At 36.0% G+C, this 26120-nt stretch overlaps 1 protein-coding gene and 1 long non-coding RNA gene across 2 annotated transcripts; both read left to right on the forward strand.

The window, feature by feature from the left end:
- The first annotated feature begins 2957 nt into the window (after positions 1-2957).
- LOC107832821 (laccase-3-like) lies at positions 2958-5148 on the forward strand. The gene is made up of 5 exons (XM_016660714.2): positions 2958-3084; positions 3158-3554; positions 3633-3761; positions 3845-4789; positions 4874-5148. The coding sequence occupies exons 1-5, from the start codon at positions 2974-2976 to the stop codon at positions 5002-5004; spliced, it is 1713 nt and encodes a 570-aa protein (XP_016516200.1). The 5' UTR covers positions 2958-2973; the 3' UTR covers positions 5005-5148.
- Positions 5149-10871: 5723 nt separating this feature from the next.
- On the forward strand, positions 10872-11303 carry LOC142164865 (uncharacterized). Its single transcript, XR_012695942.1, has 3 exons — positions 10872-11011; positions 11097-11150; positions 11219-11303. It is a non-coding gene; the product is annotated as an uncharacterized LOC142164865 (long non-coding RNA).
- Positions 11304-26120: the final 14817 nt, after the last annotated feature.

A 26120-nucleotide genomic window follows, 5' to 3' on the forward strand; every position in this document is an offset into this window, starting at 1 on the left:
GGACTTTTAGTTTATGTATTGGAATTTTAGTTTATAAATTGAAATTTTAGGATATGAATTGAATTTTTGTGGATATGAGTTGAACCTTTAGGATATGAATTGAAATTTTTGTGTATGAATTGAACTTTTGGATATGAGTTAAACCTTTAGGATATGAATTGTACCTTTAGGATATGAATTGAAATTTTTGTGTATGAATTGAACTTTTGTGGATATGAGTTGAACGTTTAGGATATGAATTGAACCTTTAGGATATGAATTGGACTTTTAGTTTATGTATTGGAGTTTTAGTTTATAAATTGAAATTTTAGGATATGAATTGAACTTTTGTGGATATGAATTGAACCTTTAGGATATGAATTAAAATTTTTGTGTATGAATTGAACTTTTAGGATATGAATTGAGCCTTTAGGATATGAATTGGACTTTTAGTTTATGTATTGGAATTCTAGTTTATAAATTGAAATTTTAGGATATAAATTGAACTTTTGTGGATACGAGTTGAACCTTTAGGATATAAATTGAAATTTTTGTGTGTGAATTGAACTTTTAGGATATGAATTGAGCTTTTAGGATATGAATTGGACTTTTAGTTTATGTATTGGAATTTTAGTTTATAAATTGAAATTTTAGGATATGAATTAATGCCAATGAAGCAAGATGAGCTATTCAATGAGACCCGTATTGTAAAGAAGAAGAAAGAGACTGATCCAGAAAGGTGGGTCGAGGGTCGAGCCTCGACTATACATGTAAGTTTTTTACTTTTCATTAAGTATTTTGATATACTTTTGTATAAATTTTGAAATACTAATTTAATGTAATTTTTCTTATAGGTTCGCTTCACAGCTGACGTGGAGGAGTTCATACGCAGTCAGTCACCTAATGAGTCGGGCGAGGCAATCCAACTTTCGGACGAGGATGCTGAAAGAACACTCCTTGAGTACTTTATATACTTTAAACTAGAAATCAGTTTTCGAATGGGCTTGTAATAAGCGTTAACTTAGTTTTGTTAGCTTAATGTGTTAGTTGTATTGAACTTTATACTTTGTTGGTTTTAATGTTGTTGTTGTTGGTATTGTTGTTGTTGTTGCTTGTAATAGGGAATTTGGTATGCTGACAGGTGGTGTAGCTGCCAAAATAGGCAGTTTCTGCCAAAATTATACCCAGAAAAGCGACCAACTGTAGTCGCTTTTCTTATTAAAAAAAAAAAATCTGGGCAATGGCGACCAAGGTTGGTCGCTAATTAACCCAGATTTCTTAAAAAGCGACCAACTTTGGTCGCTATTCTATTAAAAAAAATCTGGAAAATATGTTTAAAAAATAATTAAATTCTTGCAATTAGCGACCAATTTTAGTCGCTTATGTTTAAAAAAAAATTAAAAAAAGCGACCAACTTTGGTCACTATTTTCTAGATTTTAAAATATAATATTTGGTTTACATACCAAAATTGATCGTTATATTTTGATTAATAATAAATAAATAAATAAATAAATAAATAAATAAATAAATAACGTAATTTAAATATAGAGACCAACTTTGATTTATATTATTAAAATACTAAAGCGACCAAAGTTGGTCTCTATATTTAAAACCCGACCAACTTTGGTCTCTAAGGTAAAGCGACCAGCAAAATAGCGATCAAGCTAGTTTGGACGCTTTTTAGTCGTTTTTTGACCTGTAAGCGATCAACTTTGGTCGCTTTTTTTTCGGATTTCTAGTAGTGATCGGAGAAAAAGAATATTCCGTAGAATAGAGATTCATTTACCAAAGAAAAGAAACAATAAACTTTTTTTTTAATTTCTTTTCTTTGTGTGCTTCTTTTATTTGTTTACTTTTTTTTTTGGTTTTTGAAATTTATTTTGAGCAAAATGAAAAATGTCAATTTTATGAAGTAGAAGTGTCAAACAGTTCATGTAAGAAATCAAATACTATGGAAAAATCTTAGAGGAAGAAGAAAAAAGCAGGTAACATTTCATCTCAGATTTCATATTCCTGCATTATCATTCTCTTCTCTTTTTAATATAAATTGCTTCTTTTAGCAAACATTCCATTCTTCTTATTCAAGTTCACGTATGCTGATTTAAATGGAATATTACATGTATGTCAATCAATCTTATAGAGAATGTGAATTTTTTTAAGAAATAATAGAAACATGAAAAGATATTTCATTAGTAAAAATATTATATCAAAATTTAAGACATTAATTATTTAATTATAGTTTAATTGTTTTCATGTCTGCGCAAAGCGCAGATTACTCTAGTACAATATAATACATTGGTTCCAAAGAAAACCTTAATGTTAAAGTGAAATGTTGTTATACAGAATGGTTGTTATAGAGAGGTTTAAATGTATAACTTTTAGTAATTTTATTTAAAATATTTTCCATTTCCGTGTACATACACACACACTATGCTAGTATGCTTCAAAAAGAAATAAATCTGTAGCAAGACCTCTCTAACTATAAAGTTCAGTGTCGACAGTTAGTATAATGCTTGCCTCATATTGGTTTTAACTTGTTTATTGTTTGATTAACACATAGTCTTGGATAAAATCTTCTCCTCAACTAATCGCAACTATTTTCAACTTCATTGACCATCCTTACAATATTATATTCTGTCAAATGAAAGTGACAATAGATTTCAGCAACAAAGGAAAATGGAAAAGGAAAAAAAAAAGTAAGAGAGTGACGGGAAGCATTAGCCCTGCATTGTTTACAAATTTTCCAAAGGAAAAATTTCAGTTTTGATTAAGAATTCTCGAGAGCAGTAAGTGGGTGCACCAAATCCTCCATGTAGTTGGACTAAGTTGCCCAAAACTTTCCAAAATCTCTGGCTAACTCCAAACTAATGTACCACCAAATTAATATTATATTATATTAATTTTATTTTTTTTAATAAATGATTAGATTAAGCTTTCGGTTCTCCATCTAGCAGTATAAATAGGCAAACTCCAGGATTCCAAAAAGATAAGAGATGGAGACTTCCAAAAAGGCATTGTTCAAAGTCCTATTGGCTACCACTGTGGTTATACTAAGTCTCCTGTTTAGTTTTGCAAATGCAGATATTCACCAACATGAATTTTCTGTATGTCCCTATTTACTATATTTGTTTCATTTTTTACCTTACCACTTTTAATAATTTGAAACTGTTTGAACAGGTTCAAGAAACAAGAATAACAAGACTGTGCAAAACCAAGAATATAATAACAGTGAATGGACAATTCCCTGGGCCAACGTTGACCGTTCGAAATGGGGATAAACTTGTTGTTAGGGTTGTGAATAGAGCACGATACAATGTTACCATTCATTGGCATGGTATTCGTCAAATGAGAACTCCATGGGCAGATGGACCAGAGTATGTGACACAATGTCCAATAAAACCAGGAGGAGTTTACACATACAGGTTCACTATTGAAGACCAAGAGGGTACATTGTGGTGGCATGCTCACAGTAGATGGCTTAGAGCTACTGTTTATGGGGCTCTTGTTATCTTACCAAAACAGGGTTCTCATTTTCCTTTCTCACAGCCTAAAAAGGATATCCCTATTCTTCTTGGTAATTAAACCTCTTTTTTTCTTTCTTTTCTTTTTGTTCTAAAATTATTATCGTCTGACGAATATTTACTGCTTTCAGGTGAATGGTGGAACAAAGATATTATTGTAATCCAAAGACAAACACAGTTCACAGGAGCTGCTCCCAATATTTCTGATGCATATACTATCAATGGTCAACCTGGTGACCTCTATAGATGCTCTAGCCAAGGTTTTTAGTGTGATTAGATCCATTTTTTTTTCTTTTTTGGGAACCAACTTCATGGATACTAAGTCAGAATAATGTTGTTGCAGATACTCTAAAGTTTTTAGTGAATCCTGGAGAAACAATACTCTTAAGGGTCATCAACGCTGCACTCAATCAACAACTCTTTTTCTCAGTTGCCAACCACAAATTGATTGTGGTGGGAGCTGATGCTGCTTATAATAAGCCTTTTACGACGAATATTATCATGGTTGGACCTGGTCAGACCACTAATGTAATACTCACTGCTGATCAGCCCCCTGCACGCTATTACATGGCAGCTCGTGCCTATGCCTCAGCTCAAAATGCCCCATTTGACAACACTACTACCACTGCTGTTCTTGAGTACACGAATCTTAGGTCGGGAGCTAATTCAAGGCCTTTGTTGCCTCAGTTTCCAGCCTTTAATGACACAAATGCTGTCACGTCTTTCACAAGTCAAATGAGGAGCATTCCTAAAAATAATATTAAAGTACCTAATCAGATTAATGAGAATTTGTTCTTCACTGTTGGATTAGGCTTAGTGAGTTGCACTCCTGGTCCTAGATGTCAAGGCCCTAATAACACACGTTTTGCTGCTAGTATGAACAATGTCTCCTTTGTTTTTCCTAGAAGAACCTCATTGCTACAAGCTTATTACCAAAACATTCCTGGGATTTATACATTGGATTTCCCTCCTGTTCCACCTGTAAAATTTGATTATACGGGAAATGTTTCTAGAGTACTCAGGCAGCCAGGATTTGGGACTAAGTTGTATAAGATCAAATTTGGTTCTAATGTACAAATTGTGTTACAAGATACTGCTATCTTCTCGGTGGAGGACCACCCAATTCATCTTCATGGATACCATTTCTGGGTTGTTGGACAAGGTTTTGGCAACTTCAATCCACAAACTGATACTGCCAAATTTAACTTGAATGATCCTCCAGTTAGGAACACAATTGATGTGCCCGTCGGTGGATGGGCAGTCATTCGTTTTGTCGCTGATAATCCTGGTAAGTTGCTTATCATAATGATATATGTTGCCTTAGAAGAATTTATTAAGATTATTCTGATTCATTTATCTGATATCTTAATAGGGGTTTGGCTGTTTCATTGCCATATTGATTCACATTTGGCATGGGGTCTGGCTATGTCGTTCATCGTTGAAAATGGGAAAGGAGAGAAACAGACTATGGAGCCACCTCCACCAGATCTACCACAGTGCTAGAAGGAATATTAGAATTATTCTTCCAACTTAATGGATTTGGAGTTGTAGCAACTCATCCATATTATGGTTCTCTGCAAATGAAGCATTTTTAGTGTGGTCTATCTACTGTCTTTTTGTTTATATAAGTATAAGCAGTTCAGGGTCTGGAATTCTTTTGCTTTTAATTAGTTGTTCACGTTCCAAGTACTTTATATGTACTTTTACAATCTCGTACTCTGGTAGTTCAGATATATATATATACTAGTTTCTAAACACGTGCGTTGCACACACGTGCGTTGCACGTGTAACCCTTATCAATTGTTACAAACTTTTGAAAATTGAAATATCCAAAAATATCTAAATGATTTGTTAAAAGTTCTATAAAATGGATGTATATCAAATGTATTCACATACTTAATTTTTCTTTTTTCCACCGAAACTAATTTCGATATGTAATAATTATAGTGCCCTAAATCCTACCGAATGATAGTTGGTTTATAAGGGATTTGAATTATGTTCTTCTACTTGTCTTATATTCTTCTACTTATATATCGTTGAAACTTAGATTCAAATGATAACAATTGACTTATGGAATAATTTAACACTAACCGTGCATTGTAGGTACTATCGTTCACCCTCTTTACTTAGATTATTTGTTTCTATAATCTAAGATTTCTCTTTATGAAATAAGTTAATAACAATATATTTGATTTACGTAGTAGCCCTTTCACATAACCCATGACTTCTTAATGGTAAAAGTAAATAGAAGAGGGAGTAAAGAAGTTAAGTCTAGTAATGGGCTTGGTAATTAGTCTAACACTTGAATAATACAGCAAAAGGAAAATAACAAACTTAACGTTATTTTTCACTGATAATCAATAAGGATAGTATAGTAGCCAAACTTTTCATAACAAAAGATAGTCATTTTCATGATAAAGACTATCGAAATATTGTATAAAAAACATGAACAATTGTAAAATTTGCGCGAGACTCGTAAAACTAATAGGAAAAGAAAATATTACCTCATTTGAAAACTATAGATTGGTATTATGTGTTATAGACAGTTAGCAGGTATGCCAAATGAAAAAAATAAATGGTTAATGACCATTTCTCCAATTGACAAATGGTCTCACAGTAAGAAGAATTGCTTAATTGATTTCATTGTCCAATTTTGTAAAGTGAATGAAAGAAGAAGAGAAGGCTGAAATACATGAATCTATAATAATTGTTGGAAGCTAAAAAGGAGTAAACATTAAATGGGCATTCTAAAGGTTGAGATAGTATGTACATTTGCAATAAAGTATCAGAAGATGAAAGGAATACTTAGGAGTTGAATAGGCAGCATTAAGTACAAATTTATTATTTATTGGAAGGTGACTGTAGTACTTTACCTTTTTGTACAAGAATATTATTGAAGTAGTATTTATATAGTTAATGGGTAAAATAGTCCTTCAATTTTATGGACTTTTTGGTAATTCAACTTTGACATTTAGAGCTTCCTGCTTTTAGTATAATATGATATGATATATGAATACTGAATTGTTCCATTGTTGTCCCATATTGGTGTATTTTAAATCATTGTTCAGGCAAAGTTTATGGATTATTAGAAAGTGTAAGGTCTGATTGTCCAACAATAATTAACTAGTGATTTAACCAAAAAATAGTTTTTGCAGTCAAAGCATTTAAATAAATATCTCGGGTTACTAACAACCAATTTTATTCGCTTTTTCAAATATAAGTGATACAAATAAGGAACAAATAATAAGAAAATAAATTGAGAGAATAAGGGAAATAGAAATCTTATTGATAGTTGCAGCCTTTCTTCCGTACGAAAGAAATAGTTTTCAAATAATAGAAAACTGTAGTAAAAAAATATAATTGAGAGACTGACTTAGTAATTGTTCGATGGGATACAAGGTGTAAAATGAGGGGTTTAAATAGTAATCATATTTGTAACTGTTTGCCTTGTTTAGCTCATATCCATTACTGTCACTTATTACATTAATGACGCGTTTCACAATTGAATTGTAACAGACGAAGTAATGATGGCAAATCCTGTGTAATCAGGCATTGACGATTCTTTCTTTATTCGTATCTATATTAGTGACTCGTTCTTCAAAATCTAAAGCTATTTTCCTGTACTTTGTCACGGGCTAAATAGACATGATACGTATTTGCGAGTGCGGAACGAAAATGTGGTTTATTTTTACTCAAAATACTCAAATAAGTGTAAAAAAAAAAGTTACCAAACTATATATAATGCCACAAATAGTGGCGCTATACAGTAACGTTAACTGCATCGTTACTGTATAGCGCCACTATTTGTGGCGTTATACTGACACATCTTACATAGCGTCATTAATAGTGGCGCTATACGCATTATTACCTGAACACATAGCGCCATTAATAGTGGCGCTATACCCCTTAATACAAATCCTCCATCTTCTTCTTCTTCGTTCCATCTCCCTCATTTCTCATTTCTGGTCCCACCACCACCACCACCACCGATTCTGCCCCCATTTTTTAAAAAAAAAAAATTGGGTCCCCCCGTCACATAAAAGTTTAATATTTGTGGTCCCACTGTCGAGTAGAGCTTCGTGTTATTGTGGATTCACTCTTCCGGAGTCAAAATTTCGATCTATCTACATTCCGAAAATTCTAAATCGAGGTATTTCGATTTATTTTAAGTTGAAACTTTTATAACAATGCATATTACTTGATTTGTATGTGTTCTATTTCGGTTTGTGTTTATTTTTTCCGAAACTAGCATGTTAAATTTTATCCGGATTTAATTTTAGTGTTGTATAAAAATATGTAAATTAGTCTAAAAAATGTGTTTGTTAATATCCTCATGTATATTTATGTGTTTTTATGCCGTTTAGTTTAGATTATTTTTTAGCGTAGTAAACTGTAGACTTTTTTAGCGTAGTAAAACGTAGACCTTTTTAGCGTAGTAAAATGTAGAGCCTTGTAGCGTAGTATTGTGTAGTAATTGTATAATTATCTTATATTCTAGCATGAAACCCATAATTATATATATATATATATATATATATATATATATATATATATATATATATATATATATATATATATAATTCTTACAATTAATTTATTAAAAAATATGAATAAAAATTATAAAAAAAACATAAAATTATTAATGATAGTTTGGTACTACTGGGCCTCAGAAAATCTAGCACGAAACCCATAATTATAATATATATATATATATATATATATATATATATATATATATATATATATATATATATACATATACATATAATTTTTACAATTAATTTATTAAAAAATATGAATAAAAATTATAAAAAAAAACATAAAATTATTAATGATAGTTTGGTACTACTGGGCCTCAGAAAATCTAGCACGAAACCCATAATTATATATATATATATATATATATATATATATATATATATATATATATATATATATATATATATATATATATATATATATATTATTTTTACAATTTAGTTATTAAATAAATATGAATAAAAATTATTAAAAAAACATAAAATTATTAATAATAGTTTGGTACCACTAGGCCTCAGAAAATCTAGCACGAAACCCATAATTATAAAAATTATATATAGGTATATATAATTTTTACAATTAAGTTATTAAAAAATATGAATAAAAATTATTAAAAAAAACATAAAATTATTAATGATAGTTTGGTACCACTGGGCCTCAGAAAATCAAGTACGAAACCCATAAGTATATATATAATTTTTACAATTAAGTTAAAAAATATGAATTTAAATTATAAAAAACACACATAAATTTTAATGATAGTTATTAAAAATTATGAATTTGCAGTTGACGACATGGATGCACCTATACATCCCGGCCCTCGGACGTCGGAGCTACTACCCCTACAGCCCCAGCATAGATCCGAGCATATATGGGGGGGAGAGTTGCTTACGCAGACTTTTCGGGGCAGGAGAGTGGATTTATTGTGGGAGTTTTTGACTCCTCCCCGCGTTCTACATCCCCATGTGGTCCATCACCTGGAGGAGATGGGATTATATAGGATCATTAGCATTGGCCGGATACAGCTCGACTATGCTTTGATCACGACGTTGATTGAGCGGTGGCGACCGGAGACACACACTTTCCATTTGCCCATCGGCGAAGCCACCATCACACTCCAGGACGTCGAGATTTTATATGGCCTGTCCACCGATGGCTTGCTAGTTTTACTGCCTAGGAACATGAGATATTTTAACCGGGCTTCATATATGGATATGCTGCACAGGCTCACGGGCTTCAGGTCTGAAGACCCAGATGTAGCAATTGGGAGCAGTCGTATGCAGTTGGTCCCCATTAGAGACCACTTGGTGCAGATCCACGATACTATCACCGACGACTCAGCGGAGGTGGATGTGGAGCAATATACGAGGTTGTTGTTGCTCCTTCTATTTGGGGGGGTCTTGTTCCCGAACACTTCGGGGAACCTAGTGAGCCTTCGTTTTCTACATCATATTGCGGACTTCGATGATACAGTCAGCTACAGCTGGGGTGGTGTTGTCCTATCTTTTTTGTACAGGCAGATGTGCCGGGCATCCATGGGCACATAGAGAGACGTTTCTGGCTTTCTGCCACTTCTACAGGTGACAACTTATTCAAATAATTTGTCGTTTAGTTACAATTCTACCTAGTTATAGTTAATCTTTACGTCAACTTTCTGTTTTAGGTTTGGGTGTGGGAGCGATTTCTGCAACTTCGGCCACCTCTACCACAGCTACCGGCTAATGTACATATTCCTGATCTCCCTCTAGCTTGTAGGTGGGTATTGCGTCGTAGACTTGCACGAGAGTATCATGACCATCATAATATCTCCTTCTGTAGGGATGTGTTGGATTTTCTAGAGGATGCACAGGTGAATATCTAACTAAACTTACCAATTATTGTTTAACTAGGTGTTACTAACGGTTTGTGTTATTATTTGATAGTTCATCTGGACGCCGTACAGCGAAGAGCTGATAGGTACTCTGCCAGCGTATTGCACGCACGGTCGCCATATTTGGAGGGCTTCCGTCCCTCTCACATGCCTCGATATTGTTGAGCATCATGCCTCAGAGTGAGTATTTCGTCAGTTTGGATTTCCGCAGTCTATACCGACTCAGCCTGCATGGGATCCTTTACATTATGAGAGGGATGATAGGATGAGAGTGGACGACACATTTATTGAGTGGCTGACAGCGCAGTTGGGTATTTGGGACAGCCGAGGGGACTTGACCCCAGCTCCACAACACTTTCCTATCGAAGTTTATATGGCATGGTACCGCACTGTTTCCCAACTTTTTATCGGGAACCCAGTTCATCAGGTAGATGGTCGGTACGTCTCATACGCCGGGAGACATGAGGCTCTGGTATGTTTTCTGTTATTATCAATTACATTAATAGTAATTTCTAGTCAAATACGTAGTTTATATTAAAAACTTTTGTGCAGGCGATTGGATTGCATACCGTATATCGTATGGGGCAGCAGATGCAGAGTTATGTCCACGACCCTGTGATCATGCAGGACCATAGTCGTCGCTTAATGGATGTGGCTGCCCAGACACTGCAGCGAGGCCGATCGGATCAGCGATTGGCACACCAGCCAGATTATGTTGACCCAGCCACGTACCAGCGAGGTCGTGGTATGCCACGGGGTGGTGGCCGACGAGCTGATGCTGCTCCACGACGACCTGCTGGTGTTGGACGACGTGGTCGTGGGCGGAGAGGAGGTCCCCAGCAAGGGGGCTTTGATGTTGCTGCTGATACGGGAGGTGCCATGCATGAGACCGACATGCCGTCTTACAGCCTTGGCATTTATGACACTCCAGGGACGTCACAGGTGACCCCATCAGGTCAATTCTTGATCATGGGCTCGGATTTTCAAGGAGTGGAGTTGGGTAGATATTTCCCTGGCCCGTCTACCACTGATGAGTCTCGACCGATCCGAGATTTTGATAGTGGGCACCGACTGAGTTATGGCAGCTCATCACATGCGCAGGTATGAGTTTATTAGTATTAATTTTATTACTGTTTTTACTATAACTTATTTATTTTGTTTTAACTTTATTAATTTACTTTTTTAGGCTTCATGCGATGCTGCGACAGATGACTACATTCAGGATCCAGACACGATTATGGTAAGCCAATATAAATTTTTGTGAATTGTTATGTAGTTTTCTATACTAAGTTTGATATTATTATGTAGCCTTCTACTGGACCTGACAGCACCACCGATACATGTCATCCTGTGCCGCATCCGGCCATAAGGAGACGACTTGATGATGATGATCCCAATAGCGTACCCGGGAGGCAGGGGATGCGCCTCAGGCCAACGGCTACTTTGAGACACACCGGATGAGGGACACATTGATTCGGTCTTCCATTTTTTTGTTTTTTTGGTGTAAATAATATTTAGTCGAATATGACAGTTACTTTTTTTTAGTTCTCATTTCGTTTTATAGTATTTGGTATAGTAACACAACAACTTAAACTTAACTTCCACTTAAATTAAAATAAAATTTAGTACAACAAACAAGGAAAACATTACTACAACACAAACACAAACATAACAGGCCAACATAATAAAAATACATGACATATGAAAATGACACTAAACACATACACGCTAATGATCCATCCTCAGTTGTCATTTATTCTTCGCTCCAACCACTTAAATCGTTCTTTCATTTGTTCTTTTTCTTCTTCTAACTCTTTCACTCTCGCCTTCACCTCCGCAAGTTCCCGTTTATATTTTTCGTTGCGTTCCTTGTGTGCTTCACAATTCCATTCTGCTCTCCATTTTTTATCTTCCACCTCCTTCAGTTTCTCCCTCATTTCTGTATTAATTCTATCTCCCTCCTTTTGTATTCTATGCTGGTATAACAACATATTATGAAATTCCTGTAATCTATCCCTGTAGCTTTCCTGATAACATGGTTCCTCAGCCCATTCATCAAATTCACAAGTAGGTTCGTCGGGTTGCTTGTACAACTTGTTCATACAACACCAATAGCGGCGTCCAATGTTAGCACCTTCCCACCCACAATCCATCATGCATGGTTTTCCACATAAGCAAATTGGTGGACGACCAGGTTGAGCCATTTGTGAACTATTTGCTTATAATAAAAACCTTACTTACTTTTAATGAAATATTTCTTGGGGGAAATTTTTAGCACACAAAATAACTACAATGACCCCATTATTTATAGGCTAAACAAGACACATATAGCGCCATATCTAATGGCGCTATATTAGATAGCGCCATATCTAATGGCGCCATATCATGATGTTGACGAGACGACTTTATGTCAGCCGGTCACACATATCTAATGGCGCCATATCATGATGTTTTCAGCTTTTTCAGTTCGACAAGACAAGACACACATAGCGCCATATGTATATTTTGTGTATTAAATATCGTGATAGCGACAAGACAACACACATAATAAATATACCGATAATTATATTAAATTATTATTTAAATAGGTAAAAAGGGAAAGTACAAATCATAATTAACAAACAAGAAAATATTATTTCATAAATACTTAAATCGTATACATAACAACTAATTATTACAATATGAACTCATGGGTAGTTAGGTACAATAGAAGAACACCCGCCCTGAGCTTGATTATTGTTGCCACCCAAAGGACATTTTCTACGGTCGTGGCCTGTTTGCAAGCATATACCACATTTGCGTGCATATACGATATCACTAACATCCATTTGGTTCCGTATACGCGTTCTCTTCTGCACCTGTCTTTTACGCAAATAGGACTTGTTACACACCATTTTAAATGGTTCTGGGGGCCAGTAATGCTCAGAACCCACTGGTTGCAACTGACCACTATATGTGTTTAGGTATTTGGAAACACTATATTGTTGATCAATATAGTTGGTCTTCGCATAACCAACACGTTGAAAATACTTGATGGCATGTGAACAAGGCATGTGGTAGATTGACCATTTCCCACATGAGCATAACCTTGTGGATTCATTTACAGTATGTACATTATTACCCCGATTATTATGGATAGCGGTGCGAACTTCAAAAATACCTCGTTCGTTATCATATTGCAAAAAGGAATGCCAATGTGCTCGCCGTCTGTATTTCTCTAATCTCTTCATAGGCACTGGCATAAATTCAACACCCCTTTCCATCAATTCCGTTGCAGCTGCAGACCGTTGTACAAACCTCTCCGCCATCTGCTTGAACGACATACGCACCATGGCTGTGACGGGCAATCCTCTTGCCGACTTTAATAACCCGTTGAAGGATTCTGACACGTTTGTAGTAAGAATTCCCCAGCGTCTGCCACCATCTGCATGCAACGTCCACTTTTCAGGATCATGTCGCATTAACCAACGATATGATGCATCGTCTTCTTGCCTGATAGAATCCATATGCCTCCGGAATTTATGTTGTTGGTGGTCTGTTGCTGCCATCCACATCAAATCATGTAGATCTTTTTTGGGATGTGCCTTCTTGAAATTGGCCTTAAAGTGCCTCACACAGTAACGGTGGTATGCATAAGGTTCTTGCCAGGCAGGAAGGTTCTCCACAGAACTTAATATACCCCCGTGCCGATCAGATATTAGACAAATACCTGAACGATGTTTGACAACGTGCTCTTTCAAGTGGTTCAAAAACATTGTCCACGTCTCTGTGCTTTCATTTGCACAAATAGCAAAGGCTAGAGGAAATATCTGTCCATTAGCATCCACAGCCACGGCTATCAATAGCTTGATATCGTACTTTCCATAGACATGAGTTCCGTCTATGGATATTACGGGCCGGCAATACGGAAAACCATCAATTGCTAGCTTAAACGCCCAGAACACGTAATTGAATATATATTCTGGTTTACCCGGACTCCGCTCAAGCTTCCATTCAATAACTGTTCCGGGGTTAAAGTGCTGCAGTGCAGCCATGTAGCTAGGCAGATCTGCAAATGACTTATCCCAGTTACCATAGACTATTTCAAACGCTCTTTTGCGCCCAAGATATGCCTTTCTTTTAGTAATTGTGTGGCCATATTCCTGGTAGACTGCTGTAATGCACTCTTTGATTTTATACCTTATGGACGCTTCGATGTGCGGAATAAGTACAAGAGATATCAAGTCAATATCCAAGTTGAAGTGATTCCCGTTGAAAGTGTCCATTTCGCATGTGTGGGTGGGAATGTATTTACCCACTTTCCACATACCTGTTTTCTTCTTCGACGCATGCAACATCCAATTACATGGCCAAAACCACCTGCGGCAAATAGCCTTGTATACCGTCGGACTTGACTCCGATACCTGCATCTCACGACACTCTTTAACATTGTGCATTTTACAAGCCCTGCTTACGCGTGCTTTATCAGGAAAAAGCATCCCCTTTGCAAGCACCGTTGGTCTAGACTCATCCCACATTGCTGTCCGGATTTCATCAAAATCCCTTGTGAGAGCTTCCACATCCGGCACGGCTGGCAAGTTATCAATATAAGGAATCTCCCTTGAATGAAATGGCACTTCAGACTCGTTCACTTTTCGTCTATGGGGGGCTCTCTTCAAATCGGGTCCTTCCTCCTCGTCCTCTTCATCACCATCCTCACGAGCAAATGGTGTCTCATCTCCCGATTCATCGGCATTGTTATCGTAATCGTTGTTCTCTTCCTCACTCTGTTCATCTACCAGATCCTGATGTAATACGTCGTTTTCGGGCAATTGAGTGAGTACGGGTAGTTCAACTTGCTCGTTTTCACTGCACATTTCAACAAAAATATAAGCTACTAAATTAATAAATGCTTTATATATGGCTGTAGCTTTTCACTTACAAGTTGTAATGTGATGACATTCCATGATGGACGTTTTCAGTTAGGTGATGACTACCGGATGGGCCACTTGTAAAATTCATATCCGGCCGGTACCCCCTATTAAATAAATGAGCGTTAAAATTAATTCAATACGCAAAAATATACATAATTAACACAAATGAAAATTGAAGTTTACCACTCTTCTTGTGAATTATGGAAAGCAGGGTATAAATTATTTTCTCGCTGCTCATTCGCCGACTGTGATAAATTTAAATCAAGAAAAAATCTTTCATCTGGAACATGTCCGGCAAAAAGTGATCCAGAATAACCACCCGATGACTGGGGGTTATCTCTACTACGCACAACCTCATTTTTTGGAACGTCTTCGACCTTCACGTACATCTCCAACATTGTGATTACAAGAAATTCCCTGCATTTGTCCGGAGTCCTCAAGAAATCACTCAAAGTGTCATCATCGTCGATGTTAAACTCTGAGTAAAAAGCAACCCCTTGCGGCGTAACGGAATACGGATATCTTCTGGTTACTTTGAGTATCACTGAACGTTTTCTCACACTCATTTTTTTGCATAACAACGACATCAATGTTTCGTACTCCATTGAAAGTGGCAATTTAACATTACACTTAGCAGGTAAACTGTAGCCCACAGAGTTATTCTCCATCACAACCTCACCCCCCCCCCCCAATATAATGATACTCTTATTCTACGTTCTTCAGACATAATGAAAAAATGCTGGAGAATTTAACAACAATAGAAACCAATAAGAGTTAAAAAAAATTTTTGAATGAAGTTGTGGCGATTCTATGATGTTTATATAGAAAATGGCTAGCCGAGGTTTTTTTTTTGTATATAGCGCCACAAAAAGTGGCTTTATACGCATTTAAATTATTGAACCCAGAAATTATTGGTGGAATCAGGTAATAAGGCGTATAGCGCCACTATTAATGGCGCTATGTAAGATGTGTCAGTATAACGCCACAAATAGTGGCGCTATACAGTAACGGTGCAGTTAACATTACTGTATAGCGCCACTATTTGTGGCGTTATATATAGTTTGGTAACTTTTTTTTTACACTTATTTCAGTATTTTGAGTAAAAATAAACCGCATTTTGGTTCCGCACTCACGTATTTGCTCAATCCCGAAGTCATTTTGCTCATCTTCTGTACATGTCATTCTTATTTTGTCATAATAACTTCGTCGATACATATCACCAAAGAATTGGAGCCTATCTTTTATTAATACCGATAATCCCACCACTTCTTGAATAATCTCAATTGATATTCGGGAAGTTGTGAGTTTATTTATGGCGAAAATGTTTTGCTGCCTCTTCCCGAGGTTATTATGACGTGGTGCAGAAGAGAAGAGACATGCGCCTCTTTTATTTAAAGCTCAAGACACGTGTCTTATCATGATTGGTTCTGAAGGCGGTAATAGTTTTTTAGGCACTGACGGCTTTGTTAATCTGACATGACAGCCCTATGATGACGATTTTATGACGACGTACTTCTTTCCTATAAATACAAAATTGCAAACCCTCATAACCTTCCTTCTACTTTCTTTTACCTTTATTTTTCTCTTAGATTTCTCTCTTTGCTCTTCGTTCTTGTCCTCAACTTTCTTTTCTTCCTATCATGTAACGACCCGATTGAGCGTTATGAGAAAAGCATTATGTTCGGTGGTTTGAGACTTTGAGTAGCTTCTATGAGGTATTATGACTTGCGTGCATATTTGGTCTTGATATTTAAGTGAGTCGGAATTTGTTTGATAGATTGATTCTCATTTAGAGGTTTTAAGTTAGAAGGGTTTATCAAGGTTTGACTTTTGAGTAAACGATCTCGAAATCGGGATTTGATGGGTTTAATAGGTTCTTGTGGTGATTTTGAAATTGGTAGTATGCCCAAATTTCAATGCCGAAAGTTAAAAGTTTAAAGGTTTGAAGAGTTGATAGGTTTGACCAATAGTTGACTTTGTAGTTGATAATGTTTGTTTGGGATTCCAAGCCTTGTAGTAGATTCGTATGGTGATTTATAACTTTTGTACGAAATTTGAGGCCATTCCGAGTTGTTTTGACGTGTTTGGTGTAAGTTTGAAAATATAAAATAGTTTATTAAGCTTGAATTGAGATGTGATTCGTGGTTTTGATGTTATTTTGTGTGATTTGAGGCCTAAAGTAGGTCTGTATTATATTTTGGGACATGTTGGTATGTTCAAACGGGGTCTAGAGGGGCTCGGGTATGTTTCTTGGTGGTTTTAGACCATTTCTCCCATGTTTTTAATTGTTGGCTTCTAGTGTTGAGAGTGTTCTTCGCGATCGCTATGGAGGATTGCGATCGCAAAGTGTTCTAGGAGCTGGGCTGGAAGTTCTTCTTTGCTTTCGCGTCACTGAAGTTGTGTTCGCGGTCGTTGAGGCTTTAAGCCTTTGCGTTCATGTGCAGGTCCACGCGTTCGCGTAGTGTTGAATTACGCTGGGAATGTCATTTAGTTGACCTTCACATTTGCGAGAAGCCGTCACGTTCGTGTAGTATTGTGAAGCAATGTATCGCAATCACGTTCCTAGGGCCGCATTCGTGTTGAGTCTTTGAGGCAGTTGAAGTTTTGTGCTTCACGATCATGAAGGGTTTCCCTGGAGCAGTTGTATAAGGTCCTATTTTCGGACTTGTAACTCATTTTACCATATTTTGAGATTGGGAGCTCGGATTGAGGCAATTTTTAGATGATTATATCCACTTGGATAGTGTACGTATTTTTTACTCAGATTTTATTATTTTAGATTATTCCATCTTTGATTTTAGCATTTAATCGGTGGATCTAAGAGAGAAATTTGGAATTTATGGCAAAACTTTTCTAAAGTGAAAAACTGAGATTTGAACATCAATTTGGAGTCGGATTTAGATGACATTTGTATGATTGTACTCGTATTCGAATGGATTATCGAAATTTTTGAGTTGTGTCAGGTTCCGGGGTGCGAGCTCATGTTAACCTTTTGGTTGATTTTAAGTATCTGATTAAAGATTTGACCTTTATCGTTTGGGTTTGATTCTTATGGTATTATTTGTTGTTATTGAATTGTTTTTGGATAGATTCAAGTCGTTCGGAGGTCGATTCGCGCAGGAAGGCATTTTTGTGAGGCCCCGTAAAATTTTGCCAAGAATTTGAGGTTTTGTGGTGTCGAGGTTTGACGAGTTTGAAACACATACTTAAATATGCTCGTTAGTCGAATATAGTAAATTATAATATCGTATCCATAGGGATTGGAGTTAAACAATTACTATCGTAGTTTGTAGCTAGATTGCTATTCAAGATGATCAACAATTGAGAATTATGTGATTTAAAACTAAAATTAACTAAGACTCTAAATTATTGACTAATGACAAACAACGCAAGTAGTAAGCAAAGGAAGATGTCAATTGGGAGAAAATAGGGTTGATAGGATAGGTGCAAGACAAATGTTTAGGATCTAACTCTAGATAATTCACTTCTAATGTTCAAGTGAGTCTCTCGAATTCACTTGGTTATTAATTCAATTGTTTAGTAGAAAGTCCTCTCTCGATTAAGTCTCAACCTCACAAGATGACTCATTGTTAAGTACGTGAAGATATGCAAGGATTCATAGTGGATTGGTCTTTAAGAGAACCTCTCTCGATTATCCTCCTAACTAGGTTTAATCAATAATTCTACTAGCCTTTTTCGATTACTAAGAAGAATTAAAGACTTCAACCAACAAAATATAAAGCAACAATATCACAATTTATGCCTCTCTCGATTACATGAACTAATGAATATAGAAGAAACAATTAAAACATCCAAAACGATTCAATACATAAAAACTAGAGTTAATTATCCACAAACAAGTATCAATGCACCAAATCCATCAAACTCTAATGAAGAATTACTCCATGGATACAAGAAATTCATTACAATTAAGTTAAGTCAAAGGAAAACATAAAACATCCAAACCCTTGTCTTGAGTGAGGATGAATGGTGAAATCCTTGTGCTCTTGCTTCTCCCTATTCTCCTTAGCTTCCTTAGGCCTAAATTACGTCAAAAGTCCTCAAAATACCGTTTTTTCATGTATATATACCAAGTAAGGTCGGGTCCAAACAATTACACCTTCTCCTACGCGAAAAAAGAAACTTTTCCCGGAGAAGACGTGCGCGATCGCGCACCTGGAAGTGTGCCCATGCACTTGGCCGCGCACTTTTCACACTATTTTGCACCATGTGCGTGGTCAGTGCATGGTCGCGCACTTGCCTCGCACTTTTCATCCTATTCTTTTGGGAATTTGAAAACACATAAAACATGAAAGTTGTATCCCTTTGAATTAGCTTTCCAGCAATATATTGTGGAGCCCAAACGGAGTTCCGAGCGAAAAGTAATGTGTATTTTACTAAATAGTGCGTAATATGCCTGCTTGTTCTTTATTCGTTCTGAACTATCATCCATTGATACCCGAACACGATACTAGCTTAATTCCTTGGGATTTTACTCAGACTTCAAAGTTCCAAATCACTTGAGTTTATTCCATAACATCTACATAGCTCGGAATCACTCCTACAAAGCATAAAACACACAATTAGTGCAAAATACTAGCGGTTAAAGCTCAAACTCAACTGAAGTGCAGTAAATTGGAATGTAATAATTGGCTAAAACATGAGATTATATCCTACTATCAGTAGGCTAATGTGTTGGAAGGTTGTAGATAATTTTCGCGCAGAGCTTGCGACACGGACTTTTTGGGTTGTGCAGTGCATTGTGGAGTTGGTGGAAAATTTCCAAAAAAATGGCAATTATGCAGTCCATTTCTCAACCGCAGATCTGTTCCACTGACCGCACAACTGCTGCGGATTAAACCAGAACAAGCTTAACTTTGAGGGAAAGTTTGTGGTCCAATGTGCGACTGTAGAATCATTTCGTGGACCGCATATCTCTTACATTTCCACAAGGAAAATTTTGGGAGGAGATTCTGATGTCCATTGTGCGACTGCAGATCGATTTGCGAACCGCAAAATCAGTCGCAGACTTGATCAGGCCAGCCCAGGTTTGGAGAGACAGTTTGTGGTCCACTTCGCGGATCGTATACCTGTTTTGTGGTCCCATCTGCGATCGCAGACCTAGCTTGAAGGGTTAATTTTTGGGAAATTTTACCCAACCCTATTTTTAATAAAAGGCATCATGGGTCATTTTGGGAGGCATAAACGGTTATTTTAGAGAGAGGGGATTATCTTAGAGAGAGAAGAAGAAGCTCCAACCATTTTACTCCTTAATTCTTGCTCAATCTTGAAAATTCAAGGAAGCTACTCACTAGGTCTTCAACTAACTGGGTAAGTTCTCGCACCTAAGCTTTCATGCAATGTTTGTAATGGGTTTAAGTATGTGTTTTATCATTTTGGGGTTTATGGGATATCGGAAGTCATAAGCTATTTATTTCGAAATTTGGGGTGTATGAGGATATTGTGAGGCGTGGTTCTTGATTTGGGGGTGGGTCGTTGATAATGCATGTATCGATAAAGGTGTTATGGAGGTTGTTGAACTATAGTTTGAAATTGGTTGTGGGGTGACGGAATTCCACCATAAAAACCTTGTAGTCAAATTTGCACACTTAGTGTTTGATGAAATACCAATGATGACTAAGCCTATGAACGCCTCCCTAATAAATGTTCAATCTGATTATATTGTTATAGATTGAAGTTGCTAAGAGTAGTGGATCATTGTAGTAATCCTAAGGAAAGCACAGTCGAGGTATGTTGGCTAAACCCTTTCATAGAATCGAATTCCATGAATTCCAAGTACGATTTGACCAAGCTCTCGTCCTTATTGTGCTAAATCATCACAATTTCTCTTATATACATATATCATGCCCTCCCTTGGGAAATAGTCCAAGTATGATCGGTTCATAAAAATGATTATGAACTCAATCAATGGTTCCATTAAAATTACTATGCTCTTATTTGTGAATGTTTCCAATGTGTTCTAAGCCTTTATGTATTCATGAGTTGAAGCTATGATTTTTCGAATGCTTTATAAGTGCCTTTAAAGGTTTTATAATCCATTTTAAATGAAATAATGAAAGTGTGAAGAATGAAAGTCTATGAAACGAATATAATTCTTTTATATGACAAAATATTTTTGGATCATCGTTAGGTCACTGAGAAAGGCTGGTTATAAATGCCTAAGCCTGAAGTGTTGGAGATGTTTGAGAGATAAATTCTCGTTATGATATGTTGAAATTATTTCCCCTGATTGGGATAAATGGATAGTTAGTAATGGACCATGTAGACCCACACGACATCGTAGTGAGACGACTTAGTCGATCGAGCACGGATCGGATGCCATGCCGCGCATATTGTGGTATTGTGTTTTTATGTCCACCCACATACATTGGGGTGAGACGGCTTAGTCGATCAGACGGGGATTGGACTCCATGCCATATGCATGGTGGTGTGTCGGTACTAAGAATCTCCCAACCTAAATTATTAATGCTTATTTGAAGGTTTACTTTGTTTTAACTTGGCGTTAAAATAAGTATTGACTTTTCTTACTATTTCCATATTTCTCTCCAATTATGATGGCATTCCATTCACTGAGAGGCTATTTAGCTTTACATACTAGTACTATTTCATATATACTAACGTCCCTTTTGCTGGGGGTGCTGTATCTTTAATGGATGCAGGTGGTTCCTCAGTAGGGGGCATTGATCCTTGATAGCAGCATACCCTCCACTCAGCGAATTTTGGTGAGCCCTATTCTATTCTGGGGCCCATATGTTGTATAGTCTTCATGTACATTATTTTTGAGGTATAGTCGGGGACTTATCACCGACATTTTCATATTGTACGCATACTCCCTTAGAGGCTCCATAGACATATTGTGAGTTTTATGATTGGGGTAACAAACTAGAAATGTTGTAGTTGTCAAATATATTTCCACTTTTAAACTATGAACTTGTAACAATTTGGAAATCGTAAAGGAAGTTTCTATAAGTAATGAAATTGGTGTTGTTGTCATGACCCAAATAAGAGGGCCACGACGGGCACCTGGTGCCTTACTCAACCGAGTATCAACATAACGTATCTTTCTTATCACACTACTATGGGTAAATGGGTCAGAAGGGCCATCATGAGATAACTGGAATAAAACATAAGGGAATACTAGACATAGGACGACCCAACATGATATAGAAACTAATACATGTGACATACGGGCCTATAAGGCCGACATGATCATTTGTATACTCAAAACATAGGCCGACAAGTCCATACAAGTATCCATATACATGACATCTATCTACAAGCCTCTAAGAGTATATTAAAGTCATAAAGGTCGGGATAGGGACCCGTCATACCAATCAATACATGTTTAAATCATACTAACCAAATAGACAACTCCGGAGCAAGTGGAGTGCACCAACACCTTCAACTGAGCTGATAGCCTACTATGAGGATTCTCAACTTGTCTATCGAGACCTGGGGGCATGAAACGCAGCATTCCCAGAAAAAAAGGACGTTAGTAGGAATAAAGTACCGAGTATGTAAGGTATGAAAGCAGTATATAAAAGACATAAAAGAAACATAGAGTAAAGAACTCAACCTATAAGTCTTAATAGCTTTGTGAATCATGAAACATTTATAATGTCATGCGTATGCTTATAAATGTCATATCATGCATGGGTATATGCGTGCATAACATCATCAAGCCTCTGTGAACATCCCATTATATCATCTCGAGCCCTGTGAGCGAAATCATCAACGTATACCAGTTGATCAGGTGGTGGTGCGTATATAACGCCATAACCTTTTCACATACCCCATATACATATAACATATGCGTATATAATTCCATCTGGTCATGGGTCAATGTACATGTATAAATGAATGCAATGCATAAGAAGTAAGTCAATAAGATCTCTCGGGATGTCATAAGATCAATATGCCTTTGGTTAATATTATCAAATAAACTTTATCAACTTACGTACTTTCTGAGACCCATGAACAAACGATATAATAATAGGACACATGGAGAACCAAGAACATAGACACCCCCAGTACTTCTATGAATAGAGTCATTTATGAAAGTTTCGCGTTTACACATTTCGTTTGTATCATATGGATCATGACAAAAGGAAAGAAAGGATAGCCTTAACATACCTTAACCTCATTGAGTCCTTAATACTTTCCAAGCAGATCTTCAAACAACTCAATTCAATCTACCATAGCATAGGGAGAGTCAAACTAAGTGTTGAGTAAAGGCTAAGTCTGTAACTTAAGTTATTAGCTCGTTGATGTAAATTCGGCAACATCTCCCCTGTAACGAGGGACTCCTCCAATACCATATACCAACAACAATAACCAGAGAAATCCATCGACATATAGATATCAATAACAAGATAACATATAACAACAACAAGTCACAACTACTTCACGACAAGCGGCAAACTCCGATTGAAATCTGTATATACCATATCACCCCTTATAGACTTCTTACTTTAACTTAACAGTATCATTAACATGATAGTGAAGTTATTCATCAATGATTCCAACCTTATACCGTGTATTTATAACAAAAGAAACAATTTACAACTCCAACTATCCTCAATTAACAACTTTATTCACTAGTTCATATCTAGTTTATCCATTTAACTTAATCAACATCAAGATAACCTTAAGAACATGCAAGAACACAATATGCGTACCTCCTACAGTAACTTCAATTCGAAATCCAAGTTATATTTAGCTTACAACAACACTTAATGGCAATACAACACCATAGAAGTGACTTAAAGCTAATCTTCACTTCCAATCTCAAGTTTTATATGTTTCATTCACAAATTCACTTGATAAACATATAGAAATGCATAACAATAGAAACCATATCATCATCAAGTTATCTTCCCCATTTTCTACCCATAATATATATATATATATATATATATATATATATATATATATATATATATATATATATATATATATATAGATAGATATATATCATTTTTCAGCCATAACAAATATATATATATAGCTTTAAAACAACCCAACAAAAGATAACAACATCTCTTCCCCTTTCAAGTGCTATCTTATAATCTTTCACTCTAAAGCACAACCAACATGTAATTAAACTTAAAAATGATTAAAATGTTAAACATACCTTAGGAAGTAGATAAATTTCGAACCCCAAGCTTAACTTAGCTCACCATCATCCTTATTCACATCATAACACCATAGAGGGGTTATTCTTCACCTTTTGCTAACTTTGATGTTGGATTATGGAGTATTTTTTGAAATTTGTTTGGAGCCTTGGGGGAGCTGTTTGGTAGATTTTGGAGAGTGTGAGGATTGGATGAGGACAAAAAATGAGCAAATCTCATCGAAAAAATGAGATAAGAACAAGTGAAGGTTGGCCATCGACCAAGTGGGTCCCATAGGGGCTTCCTGCACAGTCTCGCAAAAATAAAAATATCTCTCTACACTGATGTTTTATTGACAAATAGTTTAATGCGTTAAAAACTAGACTCATAGATATTCAATTCGATAGGTGTATCATCCAGTTATTCCAAGTATATTGGCATAAAAGCTCAGCTACATTTGACCTAATTTTTAACATATTTATGAATGTAACTTGTGATGACCTTTGCCAACTTTTGTTCCATAACTCACTTGAATTCAAAACTTAATACACGACTATCATACGAATTAAATAATTCATAACATAATCTCCTTATCATGTTAAGCACCCTATTCTTATCCCAAAAGTACATGTTATAATTTTCCCAACTTGTCGACTTTCGACGAAACTTATTTTCTTAAAATTATTTAGCTTCTAAGACTTCCAACCCTCTTGGTACTTGTTATTCATGATCTTAAATATTTGTAAACTCCATGGTAAAATGATTAACTTACTTTATGTACTTTCAAATATGATCTCATTTCTGATCTTACATCAATTGACTTACGACGTACTCTCATGTACGAAAATATACGATGTAACATTATTTGCCACTTTGGAACATTCGTCCTTGAATGTTGACTGATGTGCTTATCAATCTCATAACCTATAGCTCTTATGAATACTTTAATATTGTCTTTTCCATCTAGGCAACTATTATATGAATAAGTCCAAAGGTTGGGACATTCCTCCCTTTAGGCCTCTTTCTCACACCACGACTTGTGATCGGAATTCTTCCATTCTCAAGCTATTGCTACCTTTTGTCTTGCAGAACTCTGACCTTGTATGTGCCCTATGCGACTCTTTTCTCCTTTTTCCTCCAGCTTTTAGCCAATCTCTAAGCCTTACTTTGTGAACATATATAGAATTATGACAATTTTTCCCTCTTTGAGTCTAAGGTGTATAGAAGTTCTTCACTCGGTACTTTGTCGAACTTACGACTATTGATATATCTTGTTTCATAGCTTCGGTAATCTATCCTTATATATTTACTGCGTCTAGGTAGTTCATATTATACCGCAACTCTTACTTCAGTTTATTATTACTGAGGTCTGCTACCCAACTCTAGGTTACTCTCATTGCTTATCCTGTATGATAAATCTAAGTCCTTTAAAGCTTCCTCATTAGTGTTCATCTTAAGGATGACGACCTAATCTCATCTAATAATTTGTAATTTTTATCGATCTATTGTTGATTCACCTTGATGTTGATCTATAATCTACAATTGATAACGTGAAACCTCTTACGTAATACATTGTCACTAGGGCTCATATCACCTCGGGGAACATTTGAAGTGATTTTCCTGATCTACCTAGGGATGATACTATACTTCAATAGCTGTATTTCATAGCATCGCAACATGATTCATCTTATGGGGGTATTTTAATACTATGCAATTCATGAAATCCCTTATCTTTAAATCATTACTAAATCAAAGGCCTAAACGGCATCCACTTATCTATCATAATTACACCCTTATTCTACTACCAGGGAAGCATTTCATCTCTTCTACATGTTCCTAGTCTTAAATTCCTTTGAGTTCATTCAGGTAATACTGAACTTTCTATAACTTACAAAAACCATGAGCTCTCTTGTTTTGATGGGCTTCATCTCAAGATTTTACCTATTCTTGTCACCTCCTCACTCACCTTTTCTTATCCTTACTCCTATATACCTAAAACCTTATCTCACTATGATACTTTAGTTTGTGACCTACACATATCTATTTATACTACTCGCAACATTCCTTTAACTTGCTAGCAGCATAGATTTCCTTTCGTGCCTTCTCATTTGTATTTAAATATAAGCAATTACTTTTCCTGTCGTTCTGCCACTTGTTGCATGA

The sequence above is a fragment of the Nicotiana tabacum genome, chromosome 10 (genome assembly GCF_000715075.1).
Source record: "Nicotiana tabacum cultivar K326 chromosome 10, ASM71507v2, whole genome shotgun sequence".
Classification (NCBI taxonomy): domain Eukaryota; kingdom Viridiplantae; phylum Streptophyta; class Magnoliopsida; order Solanales; family Solanaceae; genus Nicotiana; species Nicotiana tabacum.